This window comes from Crotalus tigris, unplaced genomic scaffold, assembly GCF_016545835.1.
Source record: "Crotalus tigris isolate CLP2741 ecotype Arizona unplaced genomic scaffold, ASM1654583v1 scf7180000018783.1386937, whole genome shotgun sequence".
Classification (NCBI taxonomy): Eukaryota; Metazoa; Chordata; class Lepidosauria; order Squamata; family Viperidae; genus Crotalus; species Crotalus tigris.
The window spans coordinates 1140475-1158672 of record NW_024097198.1 but is presented as its reverse complement, the minus strand read 5'-3'; the positions used below and the strand labels follow the sequence as shown (position 1 = coordinate 1158672).

Below are 18198 nucleotides of genomic sequence, written 5' to 3'. Positions count from 1 at the left end.
TGGAAATGTACTCTTAGATGCAACTAACCCGAACTCATATTATTTGAACCTCGTTTCGCTCATCCTTTTAAGTGTATCTCATATGATTTTCTTTTCTTTTTTTTTCTGAAGAAAAAGCCAGAGTTAATTGTCAAAAGTGGTGCTCAATTAAGCCAGATGACTCCAATTATCATCTCAGGAAGCCATTCAAGTACATCCCCAGGAAACGTTTCAATAAGGTTGTTCTCACCGTGATTTGCCCCTCCAGATTGAAAGAGATAAATGTCTCTGAAGTTTACTTTTTTTCCTTCTCTTTTTTTCTTCTCAAGGCCGTCAATTAGTCGTTCAGGAAGATCTCTCAAATCGGTCCTTGTCTTTCTACAGTAGGATGGTCCACAATACCTCTGCTGGAACAATTTGTGAGAAACACAAGTTTTAAATTGAAAAAAAAAAGCTGGAGCTTTTAAAATAAAGTTAGCATTAAATGCAAGCATTCATCCTTTTGAACCAGACTGAGCATACAAAGCAATCTCCGAGAGTTTTTGAGTTTATTTATGGATAGGTTCAAAGAATTTTGGTAGGGAGAAATTGGCTTTGATTGATCGATTTGGCCAACAGGCAGTAATCACACATTATGAAAATTTATTACTATACAAAAATGTAATAAAATAAAGCACGAGCACCTTAAAAGAACATGATTAAATAATAGGCATTTATGGAAACATGCAGAGATCCATATGACCACCTTTGAAAAAAAGTCTTCCTTGGGCTGATAGTGAGTGACTGGCTCAAGATTCTGCAACTGGTTTTCAGGCCTAAAGTGGGACTAGAACTCACCATCTCCTGATGAGTGGGCCAAAGTTACCCAGCCATCTTTCATGCCTAAAACAAGACTAGAACTCACAGTCTCCTGGTGATTGACCCAAAGTCACTTAATTGGCTTTCATGTCTAAGGTGGGACTAGAACTCACCACCTCCTGATGAGTGGGCCAAAGTTACCCAGCCATCTTTCATGCCTAAAACAGGGCTAGAACTCACAGTCTCCTGGTGATTGATCCAAAGTCACTTAATTGGCTTTCATGTCTAAGGTGGGACTAGAACTCACCACCTCCTGATGAGTGGGCCAAAGTTACCTATAGGTGCATCTTTCATTCTTAAAACAGGACTAGAACTCATATTCTCCTGGTGGCTGATCCAAAGTCCCCCAACTGGCTTTCATGCCAAAGGCAGGACTAGAACTTTACCATCTCCTCCTGGTGGTTGGCTAAAAGTCACCTAGCTGGCTTCATGCTAGAACTCACTCTCTCCCAGTTTCTAATCTTCTGCCTTGACCACTAGACCAAACTAACTCTCTGCTGAAGACCACCCTAAGTGGAAAAATGATCTTCAACTTCCTTCCTGGCGGGGCTGTTCTAGTGAAAATGGTGAGAAAGCCCCCATTTAGAATAGGAGGCACTACATAAAGGACAGCCTAGCAGCCCATATTGGCTTCTTGTGATTTCGTTGATGGATAGATTTTAATATACATCACCTCACAATGCATAAGATGCCTGCTTTTCATTTTCTTGAAGAATATTTTGAATCTGGCCATTTTTTCCGACAATTGCAATCATAGGAGCCTCCAGACAACTGTGAGGCATTATGCTTAAGGACTTATTGCAGAAGTATTCTTGACTCGGGGCAGTCAAAAATGATAATAATATTGCTTCATATCAGTTTTAAGCATCTGGAAAGGATATAAATCTTTCCCTTTGATTTGTTATTGTGGTTTGCAGCCTTGTGAGTAATCCTTTGCCATTTTTAATTGGACGAGGGAATATTTGCATCTGGGTTTACCTCTCGCTTCTCAGCAAAACCACATGTTTGAGGTATGCTGTTCCCCTCCCCCCCAAAAAAATCCTTTAATTTCTGCACATACCATTAATACCTTTGGTGTTTGTTCTCCAAAATCCTACTGTCTTAGTGATAAAGAATGGGCATATTTGACAGTTTTTCTTCCTTTCATCCCTTCTCGCATTTAAAAAAATGTTTTGGAAAAATACGATTAAGAACAGCTTGCTAAACATCTGGACTGATAGGTGTGATGAATCAGGAAAGAAGAATGAAAGAGAGAGAAAGAAAAACATGTTTTTCTTTCGATGTAGAATGTTTCACAAACACCAATACGCACGCAGAGAATTGCACTCATTTTTATGGCAGGAATCTTATTTTTCATGCTTCTGCCTGGACAAAAGTGGCCTCTTACTATTTTAAAGATTTCAGGGATTTTAAAAAGGCCCAAAGTGTTCTGTTATTTTGTTGCCTCTCCAATTCCCATTCTTGGGAGATCACCTCGTTGGGTTAAAGGCCCAGCTTCTCCAATCCTTGGACAAGAGCATAGGATAGATATTGGGACATGATGGGCTTCATCAACCTTTGTTGATCATAGAAGATGAGCAGGATCAGTCTGAGTTCATCCCTCAGAAGGTGAATTCCTGGGTTGTAGGCCCAAAGATGCTTTTTCCAAAAGGCAAGTTTCTTGATTTCTTGAAAACATTTTGCTTATCATCCAAAAAGCTTTGTCAGTTCTAGTTGACTGGTGGGGAATGTTTAGTTCCATTAGAACTGAAGAAACTTCGTGGATGAGAAGCAAGTTCGAAGAAAAAAAACCAAGAAAGTCTAGTTACCTTTGGGGGGGGGAGCACCTTTTGGATAATCATGACCTGGATGATTGAGAATCTCCACAGCTAGAGATTCTCCTGGGCTGTAGGTTAGACAGAAAAGTCAAACACACACAAAGACACACACACACATTCACACACACAAAGAGAGAGACACTCAGACAGACGGGAAGAAAAGTAGAGGAAAACATCTTGTAATCTCAGCGTGAAAACTACATGGCTGTCAAGCTGAACCTAATTCTTAAAATAACTTTATATTGATCTTGTAAGCTACCAAGCTGGAGGTTTTCTGTGTGACAATCATGATAAGAGTCTAACATGAGGAAAACTCTGGTGAATTTCCTAGTCATGTGGTAATGAAAGGTTAAAAGTGTCGTTGGCTTGTTTGTGTGTGCTTTGTTTAAATCGCCATTCAACTCACTTTTTCAGGTCCCTAGGCAGTTCGCAACAGAACCGATCAAAACACAAAATATGTAATAGAAAGCAAAAATAAAAATAAAATGGTTACCTTGATGTTGATGTCCAAAGAAGGGCAAAGCTGAGGGTAAAGAAAAAACACAGATTAGCTGGAATTATAGTAAATCCCTTGGAGGGCTCTGTACTGTTCAAATAAGGCTGTTGCCTTAATCTTTGTGGTGGTTGTGTGTGTGTGTGTGTGTGTGTACACTGAATATATTTGTGAGTTGCCTCTCAAGACTAATAGATTTCCCGGGGCTTCTTACAATGTGAAATCAGTCCATTTTGAAATTAAAACAACAAATCATGTTGTGTTTAAAAAGCTGCTTTGAAACATGTCCACAGCAATAAAATGTCATTTTAAGAATCTAATAGTAACAAAAAGCCCAAACATTTGATGTTCAGGCATTGCTGACCTTCCTTTCAATGACGGTCTATAGTGACAATCGGCAATCTAGGTTCATTGTGGCTTGAAAGGAGAGTTTAAATGGGAACATTACGAACATTTTCCCCGGCTTTGTACAAGAACAGCACACTTAAGTTTTGTTATTTATTATCACAGTTCACATCTCGGCGCAGAATTCACCTGGATCCTGAGGGCAGAAAGGAGAAGGGGGAAAAAGGAAGAAAAAAACCTCATTTGATATCTTTTGAAATCTCTCCACACTCCAGGAACTGTTTTTATGGCCCGTTGCACATTTCACATATTATCATGGCTTTGCTAACACATGCAGACTCCTGCATTCTCTATCATCAAATATTTAATGGAAAAAAAACTCTTCAGCAGCTTATGACTTCCCATATGAACAGTCAAACGTAGGCAGGAGATTAGCTGCAGAGCAAATCAAGCAGAACCAAGAACTCAGGGTTTTCCCACACCTTTCTGGAGAAGAAACTTTTTCCAGTTCTTTGTTTGCCGACGCACCTGACCTCAGTGGAAACCACAAGTGCCTTTTCATGGCGTGCTTTTTCCCCCAAAAGCGAGGAGGGGGGGAAGAACATGGCAAAAATGTAGGGTTTTCTTCTGGGCAGTTCCACTTGGATTTTGAAATTGATCTGCATTTACAGGCTTGGCCTCAGGTAGATAAATGGAAGAGATAGTCCCATCTGCATCCAAAGGTTTTTTGAGACCTGGAGACTGTGTGTGTCTGTGTGAGAGAGAGGGGGGGAGGGGGGACAAGGGGGATACTTAAAGCTACAAAACACCACTAGGTAAGGCAAGAGCTATTAAAAATGTAAAAAAAATGTTTTAAAAAAGTTTTTAAATGTATTTATTTTTGACACTTTTGAACTGCCCATCTTTGTCAGAATGGGACTCTGAAAGGTATACAATAAAAAGGTTGCAAATGACGATCACACAATCCTAGGACTCTGTAGTTCTATTTATCTTCTCTCTCTCTCTCTCTCTCTCTCTCTCTCTCTCTCTCTCTCTCTCTCTCTCTCTCTCTCTCCCAATTTTGATATCTATCTATCTATCTATCTATCTATCTATCTATCTATCCATCCATCCATCCATCCATCCATCATCATTGGCATCCTTCAGTCTCGAGAGACTATGGCATCATGAGGTCCTAAGGCAGCATCTGGTGTGGCTAAAAAGGCCAATTTGAGAATGTCAATCCCTTCCACACTGAGGGCAGATACAATCTGTCCCCTGTCCAGCCCCCAGATTTTGCTGGCTTCCTCATTGACTTTACTTGTCAGAAGGTCACAAAAGGGGATCATGTGACCTCCCCCCAGGAACACTGCAACCGTCATAAATGCGAGTCAGTTGCCAAGCATCTGAATTTTGATCACATGACCCTGGGGATGCTGCAATGGTTGTAAGTGTGAAAAGCAGACATAAGTCCCTTTTTTCAGTGCCATTATAACTTTGAATGGTCACTAAAAGAATGGCTGTAAGTCGAGAACTATCTGTATCTGCCTGGGATGTTTCAGTATCTGGTATTTCAATGAATACAAATTGGGTTGATGGGCTAAATACGTCTGGCCAACTCAATAATTTGATGGACAAAATAAGAGGTGAGATAGGAACTAACACACTCATTTTGCTTCTGGTTGTGGTGGACATATGAATCCTGTTAAATCCTGCTTCTGGTTCTTCTAAATTGCCCAGCTCTCTTTTTATGAAATTTAAAATGGTTCTTACTGGATTTAAGCCAATTTGGATATATTCATTCTACAGCTGAGAACTAAGCCCTGTTCCCAGGAAGATATAAGTGTACAGATTGGAAAGTAGAGAGGGGGACACAATCTGCTTAAATCACTCCCAAACACACCTTCTAAATCAGGACCCTGTGTTGCTAAGATTTTATTTGTCATATATATATTATTTTTATTCTTCAGGTGATGGAAACTCATATTTGCATATTAAAAGAACCTCAGCGAGGAACAATCACCTTAGTTAAGGGGTATTATGTACTTACAATGGGTAAATTTTGAGAGAAGATTTAATTTGGGAGAAAGACAAATAATACTCTGTGTCAAATTATGTGTTGTGCAATTTATCTTCGCCACACAATCGGAACAGATTGGTGAGAACTGCCCATTTCTCCAAGGCAGTGTCATTTGTGAACATAGAAGCACTGGTTAATCTTTTCCAATTGTTCTGCAAAGCTGAGTGTGTTGTGTGTGTATGTGTGTTTTTGTATGTGTAGAGTACGTGCACACACATGTATCACACACACAAACATATTGTTTGGGATCAATGGGATATTCTCCACCTTGCAATGAGTTCAACTACCTTGTCGCCTAGTTTGATGTGCATCTTTGTTTCAGAATTATTCTTTGTAATGGAATAAAGGAATGGCGTGAAATAATTAGACGCACTGTAATTGTCGCACACTGTATTCATCACTATGGATCATAAGATGCTCTGCGGATTTGGGCTTTAATGGTTATGAAAAACAGGCACAGGCGGAGTTGGTAGACTGTATCATTTGCTAATCACAACAGCTTGTATCGGCTGCGTTCTTTGTTCCTTTCTAATCATTCTCAATGATGCCAAATAGCACCATTGTCATTTGGTGTGAATGAGATGCTTTGGGGAATGCAGTGCTTTGTTTCTACAGTCACAAACATCTCTGTGACATCACTGACAAAGAGTCTGCCTTTGCTCCATAAAGAGGCCTCTTTTAAGTCAAGATCTAAGGTAGCGTTCTTCAATCTTAGGAAGTTTAAGATGTATGGACTTCAACTCCCAGAATTCCCAGGGAATTCTGGGGATTGAAGTCTACACATCTTAGAGAGGTCAAAGTTGTGAAACAGAGATCTAATGAGCACAGCACAGAATCTTGAATGGGAAGCTTTTAGAAATTTGACTTGAAACCCAACATAGCGTCCATCTTTTCCCTCCCCACATGGGTGTGTAGATCCTTGTCACTGCTGGCTATTGTTTGTCTAAAAACACAAGGAAATTTAAGAATCTGGGTGAAAAGAAGGAGTTGCTTTCGAGGAAGTAAAATGTCTTAAAAATATTCTTATGATATCTTCCCATCCTTTCTCCTGCTTCACATTTTGTCACTATGTGATGTGATGAAGATTGAAAGAATATATGTAACTTATGTCATGCATTCTCAAGGACTAAGACTTTATGATCATTTTTGCTGCTGTTGTTAAGTGATGATGTTGCCTAGTTGGGTTATGAAATGTCTGCAAGAAAACAATGAAGCTCAGAAAGCACCAAGGATCCCATAGTCGTCATTGTCTTCCTCCTCCTCCTCCTCCTCCTCCTTCTCTCTACAAACCCCTCTCCCTTCTAGTACTGATAATGTTCCTTACTTGGGTAATGAAACATCTGCAAGAAAACAACCAAGCTCGGAGAGGACCCCACAGTCCTTTTCTTCCTCCTCCTGTCCGCAAACCCCCCTTTCTAGCATTGATGATATCTAGTTGAGTGATGAAATGTCTGCAAGAAAACAAAGACCCCACAATCCTCCTCCTTCTCCTCCTCTGCCCCACAAACCCTACTCCCTTGTAACACTGATGATGTTCCGTAGTTGGGTCATGAAATGTCTGCAAGAAAACCCACAAGCTCAGAAAGCACCAAGGGACCCCACAGTTCAACCCTGAGCCACAAAGATTCTCTTTCTTGGTATCATTGATGATCATCTGTTCATTTTGGCAGATACTCCACTGACAGAGATCCAGCAGACTGGTTGGAAATTAACCCTGCAAATGGAACCATTCGCACCAAGGGCATGCTTGATCGTGAATCCCCCTCCGTCTTGAACAACGTCTACACAGCATCGTTTTTGGCAATAGACAGTGGTAAGTAGTAGCCAATGGCATGAGTGTTTTGCTCATCTTCCGTACCATCACAAGCAAAGAATGCACCGAGTCTTCTCTGAGATGAAAAGGCATGGTGGATTTTCCAGGTATGGTGTGCTTTCCACATATGTTGGATTTTAGCATTCCAAATTCCTAGGCAGCAGGCCCTTTGAGGCCTCCCAAAGGGCATCCAGCTGTTCCCTGTAGGAAGGAGAGTCTTCCTGGGTGGTGCTCTGCTCTTCTTGTAGTCAAGTTCTAATAAATCATCAGATGAACTGAGGTGATGATCTCACACAAAATCCTCCGTTACCAACAGCAGTGGAGGAAAGATTTCAATGTAAACAGTGCAAATTATTAAATGTTGAGCATATGAAACATAGGCAATCAAATTGGATTTTCACGTTTGATAGAACCTCTGTGATTGACAATAACTCCTTTTTTGTAAATCCAACCATCAGGTGTTAAGTCAGCCAATTGTAGTTTACTCAACTAACTAGGGGCAAACCTTGGCTTAAGGCAATGTGTAGACTCAGCTGATAACTGGTTTCTATTATTATCATGATAAAATATTGGCAAGGGAGCCTAAGAGTAGCTCTGCAGTATTTTGAAGAGGGGTCTTCTTCAATCCCAGAGAAATTGAATATTGCATATAGGAACTGCTGCATTTGAAGGAAATGGTCTTTCATTGATCCATAATTATTTTCTTTCAGTTAGAGATTTCATCCCAATTGTAAAATCATCTTCCTAGTAAAAAATCAAGGCCTTTATTCCTATTTTCATCAATGTGGTTAGGATTAATTTTGCTGTCCTCTCTGCAAATACCTGTACTGTTTATTAAAATCTTGGTAACATTATATAAATAACTCATCTTCAGCTTTCCAGATTCTTCATAATGGCAAATAAGATCCAAATTAAAAAACCCTAGTTAAAAAGCGATATCTTTAATGCATTACGCAAATTAAAGCTCCTTCTGTTGCCCATCATCTAAATTAAAAGGATGTTATGAAAACTCATTGCAAATAACTTTTTGTAGCACATTAAAAATAAAGATGGGGAGAATGGAGAGAAATTTTGAATTTATCCGGCACAGCTGAAAGGCGCAAAATAAATACGAGCTTTTGTACATAGTGTTCCAAAAGCTTATATGCTTACACTACTCGGAGATGCAGCTGGTTCAGCTGCCACGATGAATTGTAAAATGCTCTTTTTAAGAGGGTTATTTTATTTCTTTCCTTTGGTTTCTGCACAGGGAATGTTTGCGAGGGGTTTGACAAGAACATGGTTTTAAAATTCAAAGCTGGGAAGAAGGTCCCCTTTGCTGTTCTGGCTTATTTGGATGCTCATAAATCTATTTCTCTTGAAAAGCAGCTTTTGCAGGAAAGTCTGTTTTCCACGCACACACACACTCATTCTTTTCATCCCATGTTTCTCTGGGTTTTGATAATGCATCCCCCATACAGTATGCCTGTTCACTCTAATCGGATTAGAAGGATAAATTTATTATTGCAAAGCAATGCATATAATGCTTGTATCACTAAGGAGTGGAAATTTCATGTATTCAGGACAACATGTAGTTCATACCCCAATTCTATGATCAAAAAAAATCCGTTGGGATTTCAGTTTCCACAGTATAAATCTCTAGCCAGTATGAAGTATCCCAATATTCCAAGCATCAATTTGAGGATTACTAGCTTTGCTTTTCATTTGGTCAAACTTCCTGGTGTCGCTTCGGTTTTGTGAGCAGGCCAAGTCAATTCCCCACAGTTGGGCTGGCTGGGGAATTCTGGGAGTTGAAGTCCACACATCTTAAACGTTGCCAATGTTGAGAAACACTGGTCTAGAATCAGCACAAGTCACTTTTAAGCAGCAGGAGTGGCTGGTTTCGATCCTTCTGCTTAGCCCATCTCTTTCCAACCAAAAAGCCCCAGTGGTCAGATGGACAATCCACATTTTTAATTATCCTCCATGCTGTAGAAATGCTTGTGATCCTCATATGATAATTCAGCTGAATGGTGTTGGACTCAGAGCAAGCTTCCAAGGTCCCTTCCAACATGCAACTCTAAAGGACATGCCACATTTATATTTCTGGGTCCATCCTTGAGAGATAAACAAACTTGGTTATTCTTTGGTTTGATCCTTCTTTCCTTCTTGGTTAAATGAGTAAAGTGTTAGTTCTCTCCACGAACTGGCTCAAGGCTCAAGGAAAGGAGCTTACATAAAACCAAAGGGATTGTTGCTGTGCCATCAATCTAAAAATATCTAAAAAATAAAGAGTAGAGATGGATGCATTTTTTTTTAATTCATGATGATTGAGTAGATACTATGTAATGTACTATTTGGTTGTCAGCTCTTGCTGAGTGCATTCAGTTGGGGTGGGGGGAATATACTCTAAGCTCAAACCATCTGACAATCACTTGCCATCATTCTCCATCAGGGAGGGACCTTGTCGGTCTTTGCAATTTTATCTGCTCTACGAGAGTAGTGATATAAACCCTTGTCAGGAACGAACAACTCAGTGTCAGCTACTTAATTCAAGTTACAGCTTGTACTCTATAAAATAATTACAGTGTAATACATTAAATTAGATTTCATTGACATCTGGAGCAGGCGGATGTCCTGTAAAAAGTTCACTCAGCCTTCAAAATATGACGGAGCCAAGATCTAGCATGGTGTCTTTCAGCTGCTCCCTCTGCTGTTCCTGGGAGTCGATTGGAAAGCGGTGGATGTAATTTCATGGCTAACTCCAAGTGCTAATGTGATAAAATTGATTCCGCAAGACTTTTTCCCAACCCACCCAATGCTAATGCTTAATTTTCTCAAAATTATGATGTTCCCGCTGAGCCACAAAATGCACACGATGCTACATTAAGCTGCAGTTGGAAAACTGGCCAAAACTGATGGGAAAGCTGCTGGAAGTGGGATGTCTTCTACTGGATGTCAGACTTCACCCCAGGCATGGTGATAAATCTGTATTCTCCAGATATTCAACCATATTTGAGAACTTGCTTACAGCAGAAGCTCACAAACACAACACAGCTGGATAGGTTGCTCTATTGTGCATATGACAGGAGTGATCTGTGTGCAGATGTTGTGTTTCCTGCAGAGGCCCAGAATCAAATCCTGTTTATAAGCCCGTTCCAGCATTTAAATTCAAGACCTCTTTCATTCACCTTTTTTGAATCAATAAAAAGTTGGCTACTACTCTCCTGGTCTGAGAATAGGAGATATCTACAGTACCCAGTGTTGTGTAATGGGCGTAATGCGTCATTTGTGGCACTTTTCTGGATGTTTGGGGATCAGGATGGGGCAGGAAACATCTAAGAAGAAAACCATTCCATTTCCCCAGGTGGTGAATTCCTAAACACTTCCTCCCAAAGTTGCACCCCAAAATTACCTCCCCTTTCCATTTCCACCATTGATTTTGAAAAATCGCCTTATCAAAACCTAAACTTTTTGCCATGAAATTTCGACATCCCTGCTTTGAGGAGCTAGACAGGGTAGGTGGGGGTACCGTGTGCAAGCTGAGCCACTTGCTTTGGATACTCAAAATGTCAAACCGTACACATTTTTCCAAAGCTCCTACCATCATTCAATAACCATTTTGTCTTTCTCCGTTGATGGTGTACAGGCAGGGGTGTTAAAAATGCACTTGCCATTCCTCTAACATTCCAACCCTCTTTGGAAACAGCTTTGCCCTTGAAGATTGCACTTCTTAATTTCATAAAGAATAAAATGTGACTTTTCCTGGGGAGCGAATCTGCCTCTCCCCTTTCCTAAACGGAGGTCCTAATTTGCTTTGTATTCTTTGGCTTTCTCCAAAGGTCAAGGCTATTGGCTGTTATTTTTATTCTAGTTTATCAAGAGCCTATTCAAGACACACAGGCTTTCTAATCCTCTAAGCCAGTGGTTCTCAACCTGTGGGTCGGGACCCCATTTGGGGTCGAATGACCATTTCACGGGGGTCGCCAAACAACGCTGTCCACCATTTTTTTCCCTTTTCCCTAGCTGTCCTACTCCCTCTTATTGGTGGCCACACCCACTTGGGGGTCACCACAACATGGGGAACTGTATTATGGGGTCACGGCATTAGAAAGGTTGAGAACCACTGCTCTAAGCCAAAACGAAATGCTGCGAAAAATTCTGTAAAGTGGTGTAAACCCACGGAAGTGGATCAAACTATGTTTTTTTTTTTTTTTTAAAGAGAATTAGCTGAAAGCTGAAGAGGCAGCTGCAAACATCTATAAGAAGGTTAGGGGTTTCATGTAGTTGAAGCTGAAGATGCTCTTAAGTCAACTTAGGGAATTGGTTTGGCCCGGTTTTCTTCTTTCTAAGATAAGGGTGGAGTAGCAGAGACCTTCACACAAATGCTGCATGCAGGCTGGCTGGCTTCCTTTTTATTTACAAGTAGTCCTTGACTTATAACCATTCATTTAGTGACTGTTCAAAATTACGACTTGAAAAAAGGGACACTTAGGGCCATTTTTCACACTTACGGCCGTTGCAGCATCCTGACAGTCATGTGATCAAAATTCAGACACTTAGCAACTGACTCATATTTATGACGGTTGCAAGGTTCTGGGGTCAGGTGATTCTCTTTTGTGACCTTCTAAAAAACAAAGTCACGGGGGAAGCCAGATTGCCTTAACAACCAGGTTAGTAAGTTAATAACTGAAATGATTCGCTTTAACAACTGTGGTAAGAGAGGTCGTAAAAGGGGGCAAAACTAACAACCGTGTGATCATAAGTTGAGGACTACCTGTATTTGGGGACTCCTGGTCTGATAAAATTGTCCTGCTTGGCCTTTATTGTTGCTACGAATTAGCTGATTAACTCAAGTACATTCTTTTCCAATATACAATACTATACAGTGTGTGTGTGTGTGTGTGTGTGTATACACACACACACATACACACATACACACAAACATAAAATAATAGACTGAAATGCTTTAAAAATAGATACTCAGCTCCTAAATCTTTGTCTCCCTTTTTGATATCAGGCAAATTAATGAGAAAAAAAAAGGCCTGCGCGATGAAGACAGATCAAGTAAAATGAAAATTGTCTAAGAGTTCAGTTAAAAACGATCTTGCCATATGCCTTAACCTGTTTATAGACATCACGATGCCTGAAATTAAATTATCGCAAATTGATTCCACCTAAAACACACGGTTTGGAAAAAAATTGGGTAATTAGTAGCCATAGCAACCCAATTAAGTTGTTTTACACCCTTTATTTTAATTGCTGTATTAATTGAAGAGAGAAAAATAAATGGAATGTTCATCCTTTACATATCACGTTAAGGTTTAGTAAAAATATAAATTGCCGAGAAAATATTGCTTAAATTAATCACTATAAGCTGTAGATCCAGAGAGAAAAATTAATTTTGCAACCGTGTTTGAGATGGATGCCACCCATTTAGAACTCTGAGATAAGGGGCTGGCATTTTGAAATACAAATTACTCAGATAGAAACAGATTGTGATTTTAAAGAGCAACTTGTTTTTTTCTAAAATTTAGAATAAAATATTTGTTGACAAGAGGAGGACAGAAAATGGCTTAATTTTATTGGTATGCTTCTTGCAAAGAAACAAAAAATATATTTCAATTACATTGATTTTCAATGAAATGCAGAGACATCAGTGAAATCTGGAACATGGCATCAACTTTTATCACAAGATAAAGATCAAGTATTGATAAACTCATGAATAGATCTATACCATCTGTTACCATCCAGATAACCCAACTGTGAAGCTCTCTATGCTATTTCACCATTTTTCCACAGTTTACATGAAAAGAAGGATGAGGGGGACATGATAGCAGTGTTCCAATATCTCAGGGGCTGCCCCAAAGAAGAGGGAGTCAAGTTATTCTCCAAAGCACCAGAAGGCAGGAGAAGAAGCAACGGATGGAAACTAATCAAGGAGAGAAGCAACCTAGAACTAAGGAGAAATTTCTTAATAGTGAGAACAATTAATCAGTGGAACAATCTGCCTCCAGATGTTGTGACTCCAACACTGGATGTTTTTCAGAAAAGATTAGACAACCATCTGTATGAAATTACAGTATATAGGGCACTGGTGGCGAACCTATGGCACGCGTGCCAAAGGTGGCACTCGGAGCCCTCTTTGTGGGCACACATGCCATTGCCCCAGCTCCGCCTCCCCCTGTGGCCCCCTCACCAGCAGCCCCCCTGGAGGAGAGTCGCTCCGAGCATGGCCTGCGCAAAGCAGCATTGTCAATGACATGGCAGCCAGGCAGCAGAGACAAGATTCCTCCCTCACGCCCCATCATGCGCAGTTGATGCTGTGGGGCATGGGTGGAGGGCATGGCCACCATGGCGCTGCTGGGCCACCTGGGTGATCTGCAGCAGGCCATGTAGGTGGTAAGCGGCCCTGCGGGTGGGCAGAGCAGGGGCAGGTGGGGGGTGGGGGCAGTTTTTGGGCACTTGGTCTCTAAAAGGTTCTCCATCACTGATATAGGGTCTCTTACATGAGCAGGATATTGGACTAGAAGGCCTCCAAGGTCCTTTCCAATTCTATTATTATTCTATTATTCTGTTTTCTTTTGAATTGCTATTATGAAAGCAGATATACTGTACGATTACAAAGCATATGTGTGATTTAATGGTTAAAGTATTGAGCTGAGACTAGGAATATTCAAGTTCAAGGCTCTAATTGACCACAGAGCTCTCTTTGAGTCACTCACTCATTCAGTGTTAGTCCAACCTGTATCACAAGGTGACTGTGACAAGAATGAAATGAGGTCAATCTCAGTCAGTGCTATCTTTAGCTAGAAGAAAGGAAGGAATAAAATTCAACCATAAAAATAAAGCAGTAATTTGGCACAAGACAATTAAATAGGAATCATTCACACATTGTGAATAAGCCTGTTGGATACCCTGAGTAGGTTCTCACAAGACTGTTTCAGAAGACCATCCCTCTTGAAAACCATCTCATTAGCTTGGATAGGACACTGGCTTGGGACAGATCTGATGCTGCCTTTGATCTGAAAGGGAAGCTTAGATCAACGGATGAATGAACGTGAAAAGTAAAGGTCAAAATACTTTCTATGAGTCCTATCCATCCCCATCCTGTGACTTCTTTGAGTTCTGAGACTCTCCCTTAAAATAAGAAAAGACGAGAAACCCAAGATACTTCTTTTGAAGCATTCAGAGAGAGTTTAATACCTATAGCTACGTCTTTCAACATCTCTAGAGAAGCCAGCTCAAGCATGAAAAAAAAAATGGGACAAAATCAATACACATCTGACACTGGATTTGCTGATGTTGCCTGTTGAGTTATCTAAGAGCCCCCCAAATTTATTTTTCAGGCTGATTGAAATCTGTAGGTTCAGTACTCAATGTAATGACTACTACTGTAGTATGGCTGTTTCCTCTGTGATGTTTGAATTGCTTGAAACCCCTTAAAATTCTGCTCAGAAGATCTGTAGCAAATGAATCCGTATTGGAGACCATCAGCACGGTTATAGCACCCAACATCATTAGCAGTCCTTAGAGGATTAAACATAAATGAGTACGACCTTGGAAAATGAAATCTGACATTGATACATTGATCGAAAGCAATTTTTGGGGGGAAAGAAGTGAAATCTGACATTGATCCATTGATCCAAAGCTTTTTTTTTTTTTTGCAAGAATATCACATTGTTTTTAGATAGATAGGCTGCCGGGACTCAAACACCACTTCATTCCTTCCCTATTGTTTCATTCTTTCACACAATTTTCACCTTTCAGCCGATCCCTGAATCATGATGACAAGAAGTCTGTGTGATGAATGCTCAAAAGAACTATTCAATATCAATGCTACCAACTCTGTGTTGTTGGGGGTGATGAATTGGTCCTTGGGTCAACATTTGCATGTATCTGGAATTCTTCTGGGGGCTTAAATGAGTTAGAATCGGGCATAGCTATCAGATGGTGTGGAATGTTTGTCAAGTTGTTAAATCTCATGAGATTTCAGTATTCGTCTCCCTTGTCCTCTTGTCCTGCAGGGGGATCCTAAAGAGATTTGGTTTTCATCAGTAGATAAGTGTCTATGGAGATCCTCAGTCCTTGAGGTCAAGGCTTTTCAACCTTTTCACCCATTGTACCACTTTTAGGATATGGCAGTATCCAAGTACCACCAGTCGCCTAGCAAGGTGTCAAAAACTTGATGACCAAAAAAAAAAAGGAAAAAACTGATGAAGTACAGGTGGTCCTCAACTTACAACAGTTCACTTAGTGACTGTTTGAAGTTACAATGACATTGAAAAAAGTGCCCCCCAAGCCACAGCCGAGCAAGACACCTGCCTGCCCACCCGGCCGCACTCTTCCTCCTGTCTGAGGTTTTCATTGTTGTGAGCATTTCTGTTGAGGATTGGCAGCGGGGGTGGGGTGGGGTGTTTGGTTTTTATTCCCCCATCTGCTGGGTGGTTGCAGCAGGTTTTGGTCACTTCACATGACCCTGGGACACTGTGACCATTATAAATATGAATCAGTTGCCAAGCATCTGAATGTAAATCACAGGACCCTGGAGATGCTGCAACATTCCAGCTGATCGGTGCTTCTTCTGGGCTCAGCAGAAGCATCAGGATCAGCGCCAGGCTCCGCTGAGCCCTGACGGTCCCGAAGAAGTGCTGATCCTGGCGCTTCCGCTGAGCCCTGACAGCCCTGCAGCTCCAGCCATCTCTCGCTCAGGCTTGTGCGGTGCTGCCACCGGTTCAGCTCATTCCCCTCCCCAGCTACCACGTTTTCTAGGATGGTCGCGTACCACCTGCCAGGTGCCAATGTACCACAGGTGGTACCCGTACCACTGGTTGAAAAGCCTTGCTCCAGGTCATTGTTGTCCCAAAGGTGCTTTTTCCGAAAGGCAACTGGATTGCCTTGGCTTTTTTTCTTTGAAAAGGTTTCTCTTCTCCAAGAATCTTCTTCAGTTCTAACTGAACTAAACATTCACTTAGAACTGAAGAAGTTTCTTGGAGGAGAAGCGAAATGATGTCGGGGGGGGGGGAACCCAAGAAAATCCAGTTGCCTTTTGGAAAAAGCATCTTTGGGACATCAGTAGGGAAAAGACACAAATACTGAGCCGTGATATCAAATGTTTATTATTAAATCAAAATCAAATCAAATCAAAGAGTTGTGATATAAGCAGCTTGGCCTCTTTCGTTCTCTGCAATGTCTGATACCTCCTACTTTTCAGGATTGTCTCGGAAGAAATGAACATGTCTGCCCAGGTCTGCTACTGATATTATAAACAAAAACAAAACCCAGAGCACCACCACACACGTGAAGGAAAACATCATGCTTGAGTTTCTCTAACAAGATGGTATTGATTTCTTTGCTAGGGTGACAGTTCTCCCTTCCTTGAGGAGATAATGCAGTGGCTCCATGCAATCTTTCCTATTGTCAATTTGATTAATCTGTTATCTGTGTACTTAACAAATCCTCTTACAAAAGGTGCTCAGATGGATGCTATTGAGGCCTTCTATTTTTACACCCTGGCAAGAGATGAATAATATGACTCTGAAGGCTTCTCCAGGGGGGTCAATACAACCTTGATGGGGGTCTCTTTATTTCTGACTTTCCCTTTCATTGCTTCTCCCCCCCCCCACAGTTAAAGTTGTTAACCACTTTCCGTTTACAACCTTGATATTCGCTTGTTTTTCTTTTGAAATTCTGGTGTACGGCGTGTAATTGGTTATAAATAATAGACATGTATAAATAATACAGTTGCTCCAATGGGCAAGAGGCAATTTTCTGTTCCTCATTGTGTTGGTAGTAGCTGAGAGATGCTTAAAGCCGGGGTAAAGAGAGACCAAATTAAAACTACATTAACCACAGAGCAACTGTGTTCCCATTTCCAAACTCTGTCAGTTCTTAATTTTGGAGGAGCAGAGAGAAAAATCAGCAAAACAGGAACTTACTAGAAAATGATGATTGGCAAATAATATACTCCAGTGTAAATAAGATGGTGTTTTAATTATGAATCCCCAATACCTGACTTTTCTGCTCAGGTTTCAAATATTCCATTGGCTTTTCATCCGTTTCTCTTCCCTGACTTAGCTTAATAATATATCAAGAAAAAGGGGGGGAAACCCACATATGGCCTTTTTAAAATTCAATTAGTCTAGCCTTAACTGAATAATAACTTTCATTTTTATTAATAAGAACGTAGCTTGCTATCCCTGGAGATCAGATACTTGGGTAGACACAGGCAGAGAAATGTAGAGTTCGGACAATTCCACCTTGGTGGTGCGTTTATGTGTCTGAAATAGATGAAATATTACTGTTGGGACAATTTATCATTCTGCAGCCATGATTTTGCTTCCACTCATGTTTTCTCTAAACTTATTTTTTAATGTGTTAATTATTCTTTCCTTCCAGACTCCCAAGGTCTGGGAGAGATGGAACCTGTTGGGGTTGGTAATTCCAGATCCTTCTCTACCATTATGAGTAATTTTCTTGCAGCTCCACAATACACAATGTCCCCAATCACAACTCACTAATCCATCATGTATTGTTTGATTCTGGCTTACCTTGAAAGACAGACCCAATCCCTGTGCCCTATAAACTATGGCTGATGGTTTGGTAGGGCACTTGAACAGCCAGTCCATCTTTATTCAACAAATTATGGTTAATGGTCCATGACTTGGTGGATGGCTGAGCAAATGTTTTACCGATCGAGAATGTCAGACCTGCCTCAGCTTGAACTTCAAAGTAAGAACTATCCTTAACTACGTTTATTGAAAAAGGTAGTGTTTACTAAAAGTCAAGTGGATTATAGTAAATGCATAGCCAGAACTGAAAAATTGCATGCCAAGATCCCCAGGCTCCAAGATCA

At 40.7% G+C, this 18198-nt stretch overlaps 1 protein-coding gene across 1 annotated transcript in view; it reads left to right on the top strand.

Moving 5' to 3' along the window:
- CDH13 (cadherin 13) overlaps window positions 1-18198 on the top strand; it is a 250018-nt gene that overhangs the window by 221349 nt on the left and 10471 nt on the right. The window contains exon 10 of the mRNA XM_039355996.1: window positions 7222-7364. Coding sequence (XP_039211930.1) covers window positions 7222-7364 — 143 coding nt within the window. The remainder of the gene's footprint in view (window positions 1-7221; window positions 7365-18198) is intronic.